Source organism: Danaus plexippus, chromosome 23 (assembly GCF_018135715.1).
Source record: "Danaus plexippus chromosome 23, MEX_DaPlex, whole genome shotgun sequence".
Taxonomy (NCBI): Eukaryota; Metazoa; Arthropoda; class Insecta; order Lepidoptera; family Nymphalidae; genus Danaus; species Danaus plexippus.
In genome coordinates this window covers 4,104,984-4,123,396 of record NC_083551.1, presented here as the reverse complement: position 1 = coordinate 4,123,396, position 18,413 = coordinate 4,104,984, and the positions used below count along the sequence as shown (strand labels likewise).

The 18,413-nt window shown below is 29.3% G+C and overlaps 3 protein-coding genes across 5 annotated transcripts in view; 1 reads left to right on the top strand and 2 right to left on the bottom strand.

The window, feature by feature from the left end:
* The first annotated feature begins 96 nt into the window (after positions 1-96).
* On the top strand, positions 97-2,096 carry LOC116774911 (uncharacterized). The gene is made up of 3 exons (XM_032667693.2): positions 97-299; positions 377-469; positions 1,378-2,096. Exons 1-3 carry the CDS (start codon positions 237-239, stop codon positions 1,852-1,854), a joined length of 633 nt encoding a protein of 210 aa, XP_032523584.2. The 5' UTR covers positions 97-236; the 3' UTR covers positions 1,855-2,096.
* Positions 2,097-2,222: 126 nt separating this feature from the next.
* LOC116774910 (uncharacterized) lies at positions 2,223-9,248 on the bottom strand. 2 transcript variants are annotated; one of them, XM_032667691.2, is made up of 8 exons: positions 9,182-9,248; positions 5,598-5,769; positions 5,173-5,339; positions 4,860-5,003; positions 3,766-3,899; positions 3,236-3,379; positions 2,645-2,805; positions 2,223-2,517 (listed from the first exon to the last, which is right to left on the bottom strand). In XM_032667691.2, the coding sequence occupies exons 2-8, from the start codon at positions 5,754-5,756 to the stop codon at positions 2,383-2,385; spliced, it is 1,044 nt and encodes a 347-aa protein (XP_032523582.1). In that variant the 5' UTR covers positions 5,757-5,769; positions 9,182-9,248; the 3' UTR covers positions 2,223-2,382. The 2 variants fall into 2 exon arrangements, with proteins under 2 accessions (XP_032523582.1, XP_032523583.1); XM_032667692.2 differs by lacking the exon at positions 9,182-9,248 and adding an exon at positions 6,261-6,419.
* A 4,270-nt stretch (positions 9,249-13,518) lies between these two features.
* Positions 13,519-18,413, bottom strand: part of LOC116774936 (uncharacterized) — a 31,553-nt gene continuing 26,658 nt past the window's right edge. The window contains exons 7-9 of one of the 2 annotated variants that reach the window (XM_061524149.1): positions 17,322-17,487; positions 15,782-16,013; positions 13,519-14,373 (exon numbers count right to left, since the gene is read on the bottom strand). In XM_061524149.1, coding sequence (XP_061380133.1) covers positions 15,806-16,013; positions 17,322-17,487 — 374 coding nt within the window. In that variant the 3' untranslated portion in view covers positions 13,519-14,373; positions 15,782-15,805. The remainder of the gene's footprint in view (positions 14,374-15,781; positions 16,014-17,321; positions 17,488-18,413) is intronic. The other variant, XM_032667724.2, reaches the window with a different exon arrangement.

Below are 18,413 nucleotides of genomic sequence, written 5' to 3'. Positions count from 1 at the left end.
ATTCATAATCAAAACACAAAAAAAACTATAATTATTTGTTTTAATACATTCCAAAGAGTATTTTAAACAACATCCTAGAGCTCAGTATAAGTGTAAGCAATGCTTTTTTCAAACACCAACCAAAGAGCGTTTGAAACAATAGTGTTTTGGATTGTAGAGTAATAAATCTCATAGTTTATAAATGTTACGACTTACATTGAACCCATTTAAACGTCAGTTAAACCTCCTAGCTAGTTATGTTTCTTTTATTAGTCGTTTTAATTGTGACCGATTTAGCCCTGGCTTCAGATTCGCTTCAGGTAGAAAATACATGTTCATAGAACAATAAGGATAAATTAGTTTTCATATAATTTAATTTGATTTATATATATTACAGGATACATCAGCTTATAATAAAAATGTGGCGAAAAGTGTGAAAAAAACCAATATAGGCGCTCTTGGTTTTTTTGCTGCTATAACAAACAATCAAGTGAGTAAATTATAGTGACCTAAGTAAGTAAAAACTATTTTTCATAGTACACAAACTGTTTCTATCAAATGCTATGGAATTGTTAATATAAAGCGAAATATTATTTTTAGCTGATATTAATTTTAAACTCTTCCACCGTCGCTGTTGGGTGCAATATATATTAATTTTCATAACATCAACACGAACGAGTTCATAATATGTGTTGGTAAAGTAATTTTAAATAGAACTCGTTTTGTAGCTTTTCATCTATTATCTATACGAGGAAGCTTTTGATGGATTCTATGAAAACAAAAGTGTTAATGAAAGAATATCGCTCAGTTAATAATTAATGGATTATATGTATATTATAGGCACTAATTTTATTATTATTTCTGTGATACAGATATGGATGGTGGGGTTGTTATAATGATAGCTTTTTTGTATTGTATAGGAAATATGTTTGTATATCTAAGAGTGGTATCATAATATAATATTGAATAATTGATTAGGTAGATAACATGTAGGTGATGGAGCCTAGCTGTAGTCATGTTACTACAGATCGAACATGGGCTGGCTCGACCGGGGAAGTACCACTCTTGCATAGAAGATCGGCATGAAGTGGCCTTTAATGGCTGCGTTTCATGCGAAGAGTGAGAGAGTCGGTTGCTCTTTCCCTATTCCCACCTTCTCGTTATATTCCTTTGTTCCCACCCTTCCCTATTCGTAAAACACCAAGGTTGGCAACGCATCCGCAACAAAGATGTTGTGGATGTCCACGGGCGACGGTAGCTACTGCCCACCAAGTAGGCCGTCTGCTCGTTTGCCACTTTTAACTTAATTAATTTCGTTAAAAAAAATATAAGGGCAAAATATTATTTGTAATATGTATAAAGCAAAAAGTATGTATATAATATATAAAATGATTTCAGGTACCTGTGAATAAAACCTACTTCGAAAGAGACGAAAATCAGCTTCGGATACCGAAGAATATATATGAAGATTCAAAGAAGAAGAAAATAAAGAAGGTACCAAAACGCACTATCCAGAAGATAATTAAAAAAGGAAAGAATAGAAGTAGAAAGATATACGTGAATCCAGCAACAAGGTCGCCAACAAATCCTCCCATGAAATACTTAGAGCAAGACAGCAACGAAGGTTACAGTCCTAGGAAAGAGGAAGTAACAACAGATTCCAATTCAAGGAAAAAGCCAAGAAAGAGCCCTAAATTTGCAAGATATCCGATGCCATTTCACAAATTTCAGAACAGAAAAGACGGACATAACAGATTTCGAAGACAATTAGACAGAGACGACGTGTATATACTTAAAGATTTAGATGAAATCAAGTTCCTGAGCAAAGAAAAAGATTATGATGTTATCCAGGCAAACGTTCAGAAGCATTGGTGAATGACGAACGGTTAGAAATTTAAAAAATATATATATATTAAAATCAAATTTATAAAACTAGTGTAATTGTTAGGAAAGGTTCAGTTTTATTCAACTGCCATCAATTATTGTGGAAATAAACTTTGTCAGAAATAATTTGTGTTACGAAACTTTGTCACAATTTGCTCAGATGTTTTACTAGAATATGGTTTCAGGACTAATTTGAATATAGTGGTAAGAAATATAAATTTATTTTACATTAACGTAAGCATTTATTATGATTCTATCAGTTTAAACGTATAGCAATTATGTTATTTTAAATATACAAAACAATCCTATATTAAATAGATTCTATTTACAAAAACTTATAAAGTTTACATTCATCGTTCTGCATAACATTTGAACGATTATAAAAAATTATCAAAGAAAGTTCTAGATTGTAACAAAACATATAATATGTATATAAATCAAAAAGATTTCAAACGATTCAACTTTAAAACTTTTAAGTTAAATAAATTTAGTTGTATTTGTTATTTCTTTAAATCAGTCTTAGGCCTCTTCAGCTTTGATGTCAGCGCCATTCTTGTTTCTATACTCCCATCCCTGGTATGCTAGATCCTGGGGAGTGACGTCATGTTCCCTGAAGGCGACTCCATTTGAACCGTATTTATTATAATGCGAACCCTACAAAGAACATGAATACATTTAATTAATTTAATTCTTTAAAAATTAAATTGAGAAAACTGTGATGCCATATGAATAGATTCTTTTTCAAGAAAGGGCGGGTATATTTTAGATAAATGTGACATACCGCATAGCCTTCGTAATGTGACCCATATTGTGCGGGTCCGTGTGTTTCTCTGTACGGACTTAAACCGATGCCGGCTGGTGAGTACTGAGGACCGTTGTAGTGGTTTGGCGAGAACGGGGATGATAAATTAGGTTTGCAGAACTTGAAATAGCCAATAACACCTGCGGGAAATCAAATTGTTGAAAACATTTCAACCTTTTTCCTAGTTTACTTCATCTCAATTATTTTGGGTAGCGGGAATTTTTATTTGTGAATCACATTTACTAAATATTGGTATGAATATCTTTATATAGCTTTATTTATTACTAGTTAAGAATATTCTAAGCGCAGTAATATACAGTTTGATAAAAAAATATTGCTCTTCTAATGTATTAATTGTTGTTGTAACAAAACAATATTTGCCGTTGTAGAAAAAACATGTCTATGATTTTTTAATACTGTCTTAAGTCTGTCATACTGTCTGAGGTTACCAAAAAATTCATAATGATCAAAATAGTTAACCTTAGACGATGTTAAACTGATAAACGTTTTTAATTAATATAGAAACCTTTAATTAAGTACAATTTATAATATTATAAATAATTAGTTTACCTGGAACGATAAGGGCCATGAATCCTAAGAATTTTTTGAAGCTAGCGAGTCCGAGGATAAGAGGCAGGAATAAAAGAAGTTTCAGTTTGAAAAGTTTGAGTATCAACAACATAGGAATGATGAGTTTCTTGAGTTTGTGGCGACCTAGAAATAAATGAAATACCTTAAAACACATCTTCCTTAACATTAGGCAGAAGACAAGTCTTATATTGAAGCTATAAAGTGTCTTAAATTGTCCTTAGATATGACATCATAATGACACACTGTGATACGAAAGAAAATCGTAAATTAGCAAAAAAGATTCATCATTAGATCGTGTTATATACATTGAGGTATTTACCTGAGCACGTATATAGTACAAACAAATTTATTTTTCTAACCTGCTCAAGTTACAACTCATGAACGTTGAAAATCCTTTTTTCTCATAAGAAAATTATCCGAGTTAATCTGATAGCCGATTAAGTGGAAATATTTGTGGGAGGGTTAGATCTTTCAGCTATAATATTTCTAGCCGGATGAATAAAACTTACGGAATGGTGGTGCCTTTTTGTCCTCGATTATGTCGACTTCATCAGCAATTTCGTCGAGGAACCTTGGCGCTATTACGCCGTTGGAGGTCACATCGTCATCTAACTGCAGTTCCATAGCGGTTGATCGTAAAAATCTGGAAAGCATATACATTTGTTATTATAATATAATTATCTTAATTATTTGCAGGACTTATATTTTATTATGCTTACATTTTTTTATATTAATTAAATTCATTTTAGGTCACAATTTGAATGCACTTAATATTGTGTCACATATTAATGATATGAATGAAATTAAATAACATTAATTAAATTTTAATTACGACAAACAAAACATTAAATGTATGTACTTCTGCGTATACACAAAGGTGCAAATATATTTCCAACCGAATACAATTTAAAGTAAATTTAACAATGGGAAATAACAAGCACAATGTGTCATGATATATTGTATAAATAGGCCTTAATGAAATAATTCCGCCTAACATTCTACGTAATTAGATGTGTGTGTTGGCTTAGTGTGACGTAAATTACAAAGCTTTGGACGTGATATCTTGCTGACAGTATTTCTCTGTTGCATTATGTTGTTTAAGACGGAGTTGACAGGAATAAGGAGATTTTTATTAAAATTTATGTATTAAATTTAATGTTATCACATCACAGTCAAGTATACTATTTTTGAATAGTAAATAAGAAGAATATGACTCTTTGATAAATATCATTTTTTGTTTTTTGACACAATTAAAAATCGTAAACAGTATTTTTATATAGATTTACAATAATAAATAGCACTATATACTTCGAAACAAATATGTCAAACATTTCATTTACATAATCATTATCCCATAATCCTCCCCCCCTTTATCTAGTTTAGTTATAGTAACTCAAAACCGTTCTTTCTTTCGAATGGACTTCAGGATATCAATACCTTTAAAAAAAACTCTCTTACGTAAAAAATGTTTTTGTTTCCATTACATTTACAAAATATTTACACTTTGCTTCCTAAAAATAGTTTTGCCTACAGCTCATCGCCATAATAAAGGCTCACAACTATAGTTATTTCATAAAAAAATCAAACCAATATATTAATATACCTCTCAATCTTTCTCAATCCATATTTCACTAGGCCATCCCAGTCAGAATCATCACTACGTGCCTGAGAACCGAGTTGAGGAGGTTCATGAGCTAAAGCTCTTGCTTGGGATTCCACTCTTCTTAAGATTGCGTTCTCTGATAGTCTGAAATTATTACAAAAGTAATTTATTTGAAGAGCACATTGATTAAATTGCTATGATAATTACTTGAATGTGGTTATTTAGTCTTAATGATGGCAAGAATGTAACATTTTTTTGTTTTCATAATTTTCTCTTTGAGTTAAATGACAGAACATATTTAAAAAAAACTTACTCGTAGGCCTGTTTATCAAAGAAGTCGTCAAAGGATCTCAGAGCTTGTGCTTTAAAACAATCTGCCAGATCTCCACTGATGCATTGTTGGGTTGCTTGTTGGATATATGGATCCTGGTCCTCTCCTAGACCTATCCAGTCTAAAAGACCACGACCCTGAGCCTGTGGCTGTAATAAAACAGGGATTACTTGAATTTAAATTAAAATGGACAGTCTTTAATGGAAATATAAAAATTCATATCATTTCTCACAAAATTAAAAAATTCTTATATCGATATTATCACTCCGTAGTTTTATTTGAATATTAATTATTTATTTAATATCACAATTTTTAAGCGTTTAAAGTGTAGACATAATAAATTAGTCCATTTTAGGGGTATCATTCTGTTCGTAAATGATAACAACGTTACTAAGAGTGATGTTTACCGATCTGCCCCTGTCTCCATCATTAACAAAATTTAAAGATCTTCCTTCAGTCTCTTCTTTGGGCGGTTGGTCAGGCAGCCGTATGCCACCTTCTCCTCTTGACTGCAGCGTCAATACCGCCGATATAGCGATCATTAACCATCGCGCTCGATTAAGCATTATTTATGATGTCCTGGTGAAAAGAAAATATCAATCAAACAAACTATATTGTGAAATGTTGCAAGAATCTTAGTTCGCGTTTATACGGTCAGATGATTAGACTGATTTAAATAATGTTAAGGTGTGGACAAAGTATGAATTATATTAATTTAAAAAAAAATGAAGAAACTAAACTAATATGAGAAATAGTTACGCGGTTTAACGTTACCAGTAATGTCAAATACTCATTTCCTACTTTTACCAAAGCACTTTCGAATGGTGATACCGATAAATATAAATTGCATTACAAATGTAGGGTTCGATCGAAATTAATCATTAAAACTATGAAGCTATGATATAAAATTGCTCAGTCTTTATTACTTATTTACCTGTGACGTCGTCTCAATAGCTATATTTAATTAAGGACGTGTATGATTAATGAATACCCATAATATTAGAATAAGATGGCCTAATAATGTAAAAGTAATTCAAATAAATCAAGTAGAGATTACAAGATAAGCGTACCGTGGGAACATGTCTTAAGAGGTTCCTTAAAGTCAATAAATACGAACACTATTGTTATTGATAAAAACAAATTTCACTTTAGTTTACTTGCGCGGCAAAACGTTGTCTGGGTGAAAAGTATTAGGAAAGTGCGTGCGAGCGAGAGGCATGAGTGGTCGTCAGTGACTGCGCGTGCGTCGATTCGTTTAGTTACCAACACAGAATCGTTATACAGATACAGATATATTAACAGTATGTTTATAAAACATAAAATTGAAATCATATATTATCTTTGGATCACGATTTCAAAATCCATACAAAGAAATTTAAAGGACATCTAATTGTTATATTTTATATATAATCTATGCAAAATATCAATATTTTTAATTTACATAGAAAAGAAACTATCAAATAATTCAACTCAAATATTATTTTTTCTTTCTTTAATATTATAATGTTGATATATAATAATGTAACTGAATCTTGATATTTAAAAAATCTTCAATAATTTTTCACAACACACAAAATGTTGTTCACACAAAATGTTGCAATAGGCCTTCTTATATTTTTATTCTTTGACTAACGGTAAGGAATCATTATTGAGTCCGAACGCTCTTTGAATACAAAGTTCGCCACATTTTTTTCAAACAATCATATTCGAAATGAAATTATATTTGAAAACATTTATTTTTTATAACAATGCAAGGAAATAAAGGTATTTTTTTTTCGTATTATTAAATTTATTCTATGAAAATTATATTCAAGACGAAGATTTTGATGACAATTTTTTTTGTTTATTTTAAAAATTACGTCATAGTAAAAATGGAACCGCACTACAATATTTTGTTGTATATTAATATAGAATTTTCTCAACAGTATTCTAAAGAGCGAAATAATAAATCAATATAATTAATGACTGTACGCTTAAATTTTGCTTTCAATGGAAGATTTATTTCGCCAACAAACGAGAAATCAATATAGGAATACATTATATTCCATCGGAACAAAAAAATGCTAGTTGATTTTACTTTTTGTATTGAACTTTACAAGAAAATTTTAACCTATAAAGTTGTTAATAATCATAGTTCTATGTTTAATATAAAACTTATTTGACATTACTAAAATAATTGAATTTATAGCTTTGTAGAAATTTCTGGACTGTCAATCTATTTTTGTTGTTTTCGTCTGTTCCTCGAAAAAAGGGAAATAGTTAGTGACGTAACAAATGTTCATGACGGGAAAAGCCTGTCACAAAGACATTCCTGGAAATTTTCCACCAAAAACGTGTAATCAAAGCACTTTCCTATTGTTATTTTTTTGTCTTCGTGTGTTTATTTCATTTGGATAGCCATTGTAACTATGCACGATTTTATACGTAATTATATCTTTGGGAAATACATGCGTATTTTTGTTCTAAAGACATGTTGGCTTAATCATAAATTATTGCTATTTAATGATATATCATTTGTCAACAAAACCGGCATTATAGTTTCAGTTTCTAAAGGATTCTTTAAATCTATAGAAGTTAGTTAATGATTGATAAGTACTTATGCTAGATAGTGACCAATGTTCCTTTTTTTTCACCCAAATACAGTATTTGTAAACGACAAAGGATGGCAATTACAGTCGCAGGTGACTGTCATTGAAATATATTTTAAGCCACTGTTTAACATAGAAAGAACTTTTTGCATTTAGAATAGATCGTTTGTCTTTTATCCTTCGGTTTCTTTAAATCAATTGAAATGAAATTCTTTTGTCAAAATTTTTAAGAATGGAATTATATTTTTTTGTAATGTCCAATTTCGAAGTATTCTTATGGTTTTAGTAATGACAGTTATTTTTTATTGTCTGCATATTTATTTATAACTTTACCAAACATAAACAGATGAACTAGTATGTAATTATTAAAAAATGGACATGATTTCTTTGCGATCTCGATTGTTTGTATTGTCACACTGAACACGATCCGTGGAACAATTTTTCCTTCCTAAACCTTCGCATTGTTGAAGATTAATGAAAAGGAAGCCTCAAGTTGACGATACAATTCTCTAGCAGCACAACATTTATTATTATATACATTAATGTTTATGTTATATAATATAAGTCTAAATGTGTTCCTCTTGCGATAGTATTAGCAATTGCATAATATTGCAGTTACCATGTGCTGGAATTAAGGCTATCTAACAGAAGCTTAACAGAGATTGGAAGTGAAAATTACGTGTATTAAACTTGATATTAAAGTTACATCACTTTGAGGTCAGTTAGGATTATACGGAAATCCTATTTTACGTAACGATGACGTCATTTTACGTCTATGATCTATGATTCATAGGATGTTGACTTTCTCTATTTTCCACTACCATGAACTTTAACGGAATTTAAATAAATTAAGTAAATGTAAGAAAATAAAAAACATTTTGGGTTTAATTATTATTGAGTGACATAATGTTATAAATACTTTTCATTCTTCTCTTCAATTAAAATGATATATTATATCATATGCGACATATATTTTTGGTAGCTATAATTTATAATTAATACAATTCATAATGTATTCAAAATACATCATTATAAGTTCAATCAATTTTGTTTTTATAAATAGGTATTACATTTTTTTGATAAAGAGATATTTTTAGAAGTAAGAAAGCTTTTTATAAATATTTTATATTGATGCAAGAAGCGTTTAGTTTTTTGGCAGGATTTTTGTCACCAAAGTAATTTTGGGAATAGTTTAATAAGTATGTCTTAATTAATAATTAATGTAGTTCCTGAAATATATGAAACAAGATACTTCGACTAAAACACTCATTATAAAACATATAAGGTGTTGATATTCCAAATTTTTCATTATTTAAAAATCTTACTATGTTATTATTTATTGCCATATCATATTTTTAATTTCAGTTAGCCCTTAAGTTGTTCATAAATTGATATTAACTCACCTAATATAACTTCTTAAACCGATCAAAGTGTTTCGCGTTCAATGCACTGAGCGTTGCAAACTGTAATGACCGACAAACCGACAAACCTTATATAATAAGAATATAAGAATTGCATAAACTTTGGATCCGTATTGTAGCCTACACTGGAACATCCCAATGAAATTTTAACCTTATACGATAATATTAAAGTACATTTTCGGTGAACGCATTTTCGAGGCTTTGAGTAATACTGTTTTAAGTGAGAACATATACTTTAAGGGAATTAAAACTGTATGTAATAGTATTAAAGTTGAAATCAAAATGATGTTTTGTAAAGCGTTCGTTTGAATGAAGTTAGAGCAACTTTGGGATATCCCAGCTGTTGTTTATGAGGTAAGTCAATATGGAGTCGGATTTTTCAAATGAAAATGTAATTGTTGGTGTCATTTTAATTACAAGTATCTTTTATTTATACTTATTTTAAATTTTGCATTAATAATGAAAGGTGTAGGCAAAAGTATTAAATATCCTAAATAATATATATATTATCATCATCGGTAAGTAACAATAATGAGTTAATGTTAGAAGACGTGTGTTAAAATGTTGACTTCTTTATAAAAATGTGCTCAATGTAATATTGGCATATATCAAAATCCATATCCATATTATTTAGCTGTTGTTCGTATCCTGGTTTTCATAACTCGGTTCATGGAACATAGTCGCGAAATTTTCAATTTTGAAATGTCCTTAAGGTTTTAAAATATATTGTTTCTTTTATATCAAATTATAATGTGTTATAATAAATTATCTGGTACAAAGAAAAGTCGCATCAGTTAAATGGACGTAATATTTATAGTTTTTGTTGGACGTATGTATTATTTTTTATTTGTTAATGTTAGCGACTGTTTTTTAACGTTTTCGTAAGTTCACATATATTCTTCTTACAGTTTATCGTGATTTTTTTTTATATTTGTGTGAAAAAGCAACATGAGAAAAAAGACAGTGAGGTACAGAAAAATAAAACATTCCTAAATGTTGTTGTTTAAGATATGGGTGATATTAATGGTATTAAGTTAAATATGTATTTCTTTATTAGATTAATCCATCGCTCTCACCATAGAAATTAAAAATGTCATTCAAATTGGACCTGTAGTTCTAGCGTAACAAACAAACAATGAAAATATATTTTTAAGGTAATTTGTACAAATATTCGCTTAATTCAGTCAATTTGATTTGATTATCAGTGATTTGTACATAAGAATGTCCTAAATTAAGATCCCTTTAGTCAAGCCTAATTAATTTCACATATAGATCGTAAAAACAAGGATGAAGTGATATAAAATACGGCTATCTAAAGTTTTTTTGGTGGTTGCTTACTTGATTATTGAAAGAGATTCTTTTATTCTCCGATCTGATTAACTGAACGTATGATTTATATTGTGAATACTTTACCACAAGTCCGAACCGTCAAACAAATTAAAAGGTATCTAGTTTTTTGTCCCTAAAAACCCCTTGATATTATAATATCAATCAATCAATCAATCAATCAAGCAGTCTTCACACATTATAATGTTTACATTTTATATATGTATAATTTTTATGAAATCATCAAAACATATTTCGCTATCACATGTAGTACAATGTTTGACCTTGCTGTGACTCAACATATTAAAAACCCCAGTGGACCACTAACCGAAAAACATTACCTAAGATTATGCACCCAGGATTAATATCAAGATTTTTATTTACTATTGCAATATAAACCTTATTCCATCTAGTTAAAGTGCTACTTTCGAATGCTACCATTTTATTGTATGTTGATGTACGGTGCCTTTGTAATTCAGTGAAGTGAGCCTTATTGTGTAAGTGATAGAGAATAGTATACAACGACTTGTTGGAAGGTCAACTTTCTACTGGCGAGAGTAGGGGCGAACCGGATCTGAACATTCACTATACAACGATTGTTAGGTCTTCGTATTTTGGATTAATGAACTCTGATCTGAAAGAAAGATGTAGTTCTTTCGTTACATTTCGTACGAAATAACAGTAATAAAATTATAATAATTATTGTCAGTAATTCATTAGGAGTCATTAATAAATAATTATTAATATAAAACACAGAAAAATAGCAACTCATTAAAAAATACTAAAATTTTGTTTTTATTCTGTTCTTATATTTTTTATACTTTTATTTAAATTAAATGTACTGATACAAATTTTTATTCAGGAATCCACTTAAGATTTTAACCATACCATGCTGGAGGATAAATTATGCTAAATAAATATTTTTATATATATATATATATAATAATATTATTTTTGTACAAGGTGTAGTCGAATACAGTCAAAGCAATTTTTATGGCTACATTTTAGGTAATATAAAGGCTAAACAAAAGCAAGTTATAAAATAAAATTATGGAAGAAACAAAGATAATTGCTCTCGAATATAACTATTATTTGATGTTAATAATTTTTTATTAAATTAAACAACTCTTTAAGTTTTAGTGAAAATACTGCAATAAATTTTGTTCAGAATAATTAAGGTTTTGCCATTATTGCTTGAAAAAGTTTGAAATTAACTTAATTACTACGAAGATGCCGATTAATATACAATTTTGAATACTTCACATGCTGATGGACCAATATGAACAGAAGCAGTACCTGATGTGCGGGCTTCAGATACTTGAACCTCGACCACCTAAATTTCGCCTGGAATGACCTTAACTGTAATAAATATTTGTGGTAAAATCTTTATCTACTTTTATGGACTAAACTACGTCTATAAAAATATATTAACAAACAACAGAAAAACACGCTAACGAAGAAAAGTAATACAATCAGATATTTCTGAAATGACAGTGTAATTTGATATAATGAGCACTCTATTAATCTTCTAAAAAGTATCAAGATTGCAGCATCACCCTATAGCATGTAGGTGGCGATTTTGCTTCCTAATGGGCCTTTGTTGCATCTTCAACGCTTTTAGCCAGAAAATGTTTTATTTACCGATCATTATTCATAATGATTGGTTTTTTAACTCGCTTTACCAGACCACTTTCACTTTTACCAGTACAATGATCATTTTAAATAATTTTCGAATGTATTACAGCTTACTTCCTAAGCATGAATGTATTTCAAGAGGTTTTATAAAGGAACTATTGTTTATAATTACGTTAGACCATTGCGACATAGAATCGTGGCTAGTTATCTCTTCAATACTCATCTTTTATCAATTTTTTTTACCTCATTCCCAAGCTGTTTAGAAAAATGATACTAAAAAGACTTATTGTAAACATAAGTGATAAACATAAAAAATAATTTATTTATGTTAAACTTGAATTGAAATCAATGAGAGCTCTGTTTCAAGGGAATTGCGTTGAACAGCTAAGATTTTAAGTAACTATAACCTCAGATGTTAATTCTTTAACAGGATTCAGGGTTGCTATATATTTTTTTTTGTTATTCATAAATAATTAGTTACTTATTAAAGGAAAGAGGATTTCTAATAATGAAAAAATGATATTTTTTTATGTGCACCTTGTATAAATATTAAATCAAAGTAGAGCTACTGAAATTAATATTAGTACCTTTCTAAATATGGCTGTATATTTTTTTTAACCGACTACAAAAAATGAGGAGGTTCTCGTAGAATACTAAATTAGAACGACCTAAAAGTAACCTAAACCGAATTAGGCTTACACTTATTCTCATCTAACTCGAAAAATTTCATAAACAATAAAAAAATGCTAAGGAACTAAAACAAAATTTCACTTCTTAACGCTAGTAGGACACAAGATATAATATCTAATATTCCTTAGCTAAATAATAATATCGCTACAGAAAGACGTAGCATGGAGCAGTGTAGATAGGGACTCAGTTTCCAAACAAAAGACTATATTAGCGCATTTCATCGTATTACACGAGGCACCATTTAGTCACCAATAATAATATTAACTAGCGATAATTCTGTTTAATAAGATTTACTATCCGTATAGCTCTAAATAGATGGCACCGACCTCAAAAGTTGATCAGATATTAAGAAATTGTATATAATGATATAGTTTTAAACTAAATAAAAAAAGTGTTGGTTTACCAAAATTAGGTAGGTGTTTAGTCAATTTTTGTGCAGATATTAAGAACATAATTTTATTTATTATTAGAAGAGGTGGGATAGGAAATACTATTTTAAGTGTAAAATTATTCATTGCTCTTTAGTTCCTGTCTTCCTATGTTACGTTTTTGAAGTCTTTTTTTGCAACTAAAAATAATTACTCTTATATGACCCTAAATACATACGATACTACTTAGCCAAAGAAACATATGATTCAATTAAGATTTTGTAAACAAAAAAATAAATATTCTAAAATAAGACATTTTTTTTATTTCCATGACTGACAATAAATAATCGGTTAGTAAACAGTCGGAGTTCATTTGGTTATAAATTATTTCTAATTCACAATTAAATATATTTAATTAACTCATTCACACAAATAAATAACAGACAAAACTCTAATAAATTAATCTTAATGTGTAATCTGTACAAAAGGTAGATTTAATTCTCATTATTTACATAACAACAACCATAACAGTATATAAAAAAAATAATTAAAATAGACTTAAAATAAACTTAATATCTCCTATTTACATAACAGGGGTAAAAACAAGGCGTACATAGAATATAAAATATAAGTTCTGTTACATAATTTAGACAAAACTATACTTTAAGCGTTAAATGTTAAAAAAAGGTTATGTTACTTTGATTACTCAATATATTAACAATAATATTATTAAACCTAGGATATCTACTGAACTATTTATAGGACAATCTTGTGACGAACACAATAGCTTTCATTAATTATTGTTGTTATGGGTGCCACTTAAAAATGGCTGCAAAACAACTTCACATCTCCCGATAGGCCTATTGAAATTCACAATCAGTAATTGCTTTACTGGCAACGATGAATTAAGTTCTGACAATTTGCGACTTCGTAAAGATTAACAAGCGAAGAGACTGTCTTATCAAGTTGAGATACAATAACACTACCAAAATTTGCTACATTTGTTTAAAAATCTATGAGAGATTTTCAAAATTTTTTTTTTGTATGTCACAATTATTTAATCTTTGAATTTGAAGAGTGAAATTTTAGATTAACATAGTTTTGATAAGTTATACCTTATAAATATTTCTTTAATCACACAGTACACCTCATTGCCTGAAACAAAAAATATATATATATACTCGGTCTCTTAAAGGCATATTATTATTTGAAAATATTTTATACTCTACATTTTGTCACGGCACTACTAAAGCTTTAAAAATACCCCAAAAATATTTTTGGTTACAAGACGCGTAAATAACGTCGAGGCGTCTCGCTGAAATCTTTCAAAATCCCTAACAAAATATTTCCCGCATATAAAAATTTCGCTATGTTTTCGCGGATTTTTATTTATATATGTGGTTATAAATATATAAATAAAAATATGCAAAAACTTTTTACATTATTCAGGTTCATTTTCATTACATTCATCACTCGTACCTCACATCGGTTATTACATTTTTCAGGTTCAGTCATAGATTCGATTCCTACTCGTGCTGACGACAATCCCACTGTGTATATTCATTTGATTTAAATTCTAAAATAACTTTTCTTGTAAATCCGCTTACAGCAGTTTTATTCCGTTATTGCGATATAAAAATATAAGCCTCTTACCGCTTATTTGAAGGTAAAAATATAGTCGCCTACAACAGTTTAAAAGTTAATAAGGCTTAAGTTGTTTTGAATTCAGTTCTTGTGAAATGAAATTATAGGAAAATTATTTTCTTCCGAACTGGTTAATATTATTGAGACGCAGACTGTTTTAAAAGTGCTGATGGCTTCGAGCTTCACGTGCCTTGAACCTTGAAGATTTAGGTCATTGTCAGGTTAAATATTGGAATGGAAATGTTGTTTTATTTTTAAGAATTAAAATCCCTTTTGACATCATTTCTTTTAATATTTCTAAATTTGAATAATCTATCGATATATGAAAATTTTTTTCGACTCTGTTTTTGTGTCTTACAAGTCTTTACCGTGGTATGTCACTTGTAAGTAAATGGCTTAAGTGATTCATTATTGTTTAACGAGTACCTTATGCTGGTGAGCCATAGACAATCATCCTAATAGTATTGTACCTTTCATCAGTATCCTGATAATTTGTTCAAAATAAAACTATTATGCTATGTTTTCACCATAAATACATCGAATTTAAGGAAAAAATTATAGTATTAATATTAATCTATTATATGAGATTTATTATTGAAAAGTTTTAATACAATTTGACAGTATTTAAGTGGAACACTAACACACCTAGATGTACATATATACTTTAAAAAAAACATTTTTGTTGTAATTAGAAGTATAACACGCCGTACAGTTTTGTTTACTCACAGTCTGTTTGTTCCAAAGATTGTCTGAAACTTTGTTGTACCAACGAACTCACACTAATTGTAAGTTTTAAATTAATTTTATTTGTTTTATTGTTACTACATCGTCTCATAAGCATGGTTCCCTATTACATTTTTACATAAACATACGTAAATATATATAAAAAAAATTATAAAACTAAAAACGAAAATATTACCATCGTATTATTACCATATTCTTCCTAATTATGCAGCTTCCTCGCTGTCACGAGTTTGTTTATGTCATGGTAAGCTGATATCATGGTGTGTGAGGGTGCTGCCGTGGCACAGGCTGCGTGTTCGCTGACACAATCAGTTCCTTCCTGACCGCGACGTGCTGCTCTCATGTAGCGGAAGAAACGAAGAATCTCCGGGTTGTCTGACACAGGACGGCGGAGTTCGTTTAGCTCTCTGGAATTAGGTAACAGTTGCTGTATAACGAGGAACGGGCCAACGACCTTCAGACTTAAGATGATATTTATTTGAAATTGTATTAAATTTATTTCATAAGATTAGAGGAACTTAAAAATGCATGTGTGGGTTTTTGTGTGTTTATAATCCTATACATTTATATTTAAAGCTGATGATAGAGTTATAAACTACTTGATAAGATAGAAGAAATTTAAGGAATATGCATTTTTTTAAGTTTCATATGTATATTTAAATTCCAAAAAGAAATTAACAGTTCAATTCGAAAAAGCTACATAAATGAATCACAGATAGTGTACGCCAGTAAAATGTTGATATAATAGTCGAAAACAAAGTCAGCCAAAATAATCCAATCTTTCGTCTGATTCCAGGAAATTGGAATATCTGACATCGAAAAACAGTTTGATTGGCTGTTTCGTGTTACGTGTTGACAAGGTTTTAGATCGAAACCTTTTGCGATTGGTGAATTTATAAGTTTATTACATTCGTGAGATCAACTATTTGAAATAATTAACTTGTTCTTATATAATCATTACTTGTTAAACGAATATTTTATAAAATTAAATATTATCGTATTATTAATGTTTGTTGGAATGAAAATGAATTATATTACGAAAGATCGCACTAACAATAAATAAAGATAATAAATCAGTACAGTCTAGAATTCATTTTGAGTGATAAAACGCTTTCGAATTGATTGTACTTCAGAAAAAAGCTTTTTTTTCTTCTAAAAGTTATTCAACCTATTTTATGAAAAGTATTCTCCGAATTAAATCGACGTGAAATGCAAGAGCCGTCATATTCTACATATCTGAAATTGAACTGAGGCGAGAGCTATGAAAAAGTAAAAGTAATTGCAGTCCTAAAGATTTATTACATTTTTAATAAGGAAATGCATTGAAATATTTGATTTATGGGAAGTAGGATTAAAAATATTGTATATATTTTGTTAGTTTATATAAATATGTAGTATAAGTTGTTTGTTATTTATATTCAATAACTTATTTTGGTTCAACTCTTTTATTTGACAAAATTTATTATTTTCAATGAATGTTTAATACTCTGCACACGGTGACTCAAATTTCATATCGTCTGCCGTGCTGAATCCGAAAATATCTTTTTATTTTAATGTACGTATTGAGATATCGGATATTAAAGTGAAATGCATTTGAATTACAGAATGTGAAATTAATATATACCTCTATAAAACGTGATTTTAGTATTAAACCTTATATATATAAAGACCTTACTTTAGCTTGTTTATAGGAATTATTTATAATATGTACATACCTGCTTAACTGTGCTGATACAAGATTACTGTACGGCGCATATTTCGCGGGACTAGCATACATGAGACATATCAGCTGTTCCCTGCAAGCTTCCAATTTGACCTCGCTTAGCGTTTGTCCTCCGATTTGCATTCCATCGTCTGTCTTGGTATCTGACGGTGCTAATCCTGGCAATAAAATAATAGCAATATTATGATATCAATCTCATCATCAATTGCTAATTATCCGCGAAAGGAGCTAGATTCGAAAATCGGGTAAATATACATACATATGATTTTTAAAGAATATTTACAAAAGAGTAGTAAGAAACAACAGTAAGTAATGTTTATTTTTTTTAATCTAATAAAAAACTGAAGATGCTAGGCTTAAGACACATCAACTTTGAAATGAATTCAAGAGAAGATTAGCGTTTGGCTTCTACAAGGAAAAAAAACTATAAAATTGTTAAGTAAGTTGTTTTTAATCTAGACATTAGATTAAGATTTTAGAATAGACGAGAAGAATTAATACGGAACAAATGGCACTTATATGAATAATTTACTAAGGATCATACATAAAACATTTATGCTCCATCAATATGTGAAAGTTGAGATCATTAACAAGACTGACAAAGTATCATAGCTGTAACCTCTATAGATTGTCAGTTTAGAGGGTATTCAGAATCTTCCAATGTTTTATAAAAACTACTTAAAACAAAACGTGTTTGTGATATAATATCGGCTATAAGCTAAGAGCTCGTCCAATTCTTGAGTGTATTTTAACGAGTCCTGAGGCATGTCAAAGTTATATTGGTCTTAGGAGATCAATAAACTATTCGTTCCCGCTTTAAAACTGAATTTTAGTGTTGATTTTTATTAAATCTAATATTATTATTATAATGATATATGTATGACACTAAAATTTAAGTTAAATATTTTAAATATATTAAATATTCATATTAGCTTTCTCTATATTATTTCCATACTGAATTCGGTCACACTTTTCTTTCGTTGTCCTTAATTCTTAAGACATTAATATTATGTGTTATAAATTTGCTCTTACTTTCCTCTTTCCTTTCCTCTCTTATCCCGTAAATAAAGTAAGGTACCATGAA

What these genes read in the sequence shown, in the direction of transcription:
- LOC116774911 (XM_032667693.2), top strand. Translation starts at nt 237, where the DNA reads ATGTTTCTTTTATTAGTCGTTTTAATTGTGACCGATTTAGCCCTGGCT. An exon ending in TGGCTTCAGATTCGCTTCAG is followed by an intron (nt 300 to 376) that starts GTAGAAAATACA and finishes TATATATTACAG; the next exon opens with GATACATCAGCTTATAATAA. An exon ending in CTGCTATAACAAACAATCAA is followed by an intron (nt 470 to 1,377) that starts GTGAGTAAATTA and finishes AAATGATTTCAG; the next exon opens with GTACCTGTGAATAAAACCTA.
- LOC116774910 (XM_032667691.2), bottom strand. Translation starts at nt 5,756, where the DNA reads ATGCTTAATCGAGCGCGATGGTTAATGATCGCTATATCGGCGGTATTG. An exon ending in TTTGATAAACAGGCCTACGA is followed by an intron (nt 5,004 to 5,172) that starts GTAAGTTTTTTT and finishes TAATAATTTCAG; the next exon opens with ACTATCAGAGAACGCAATCT. An exon ending in GGATTGAGAAAGATTGAGAG is followed by an intron (nt 3,900 to 4,859) that starts GTATATTAATAT and finishes TATGCTTTCCAG; the next exon opens with ATTTTTACGATCAACCGCTA.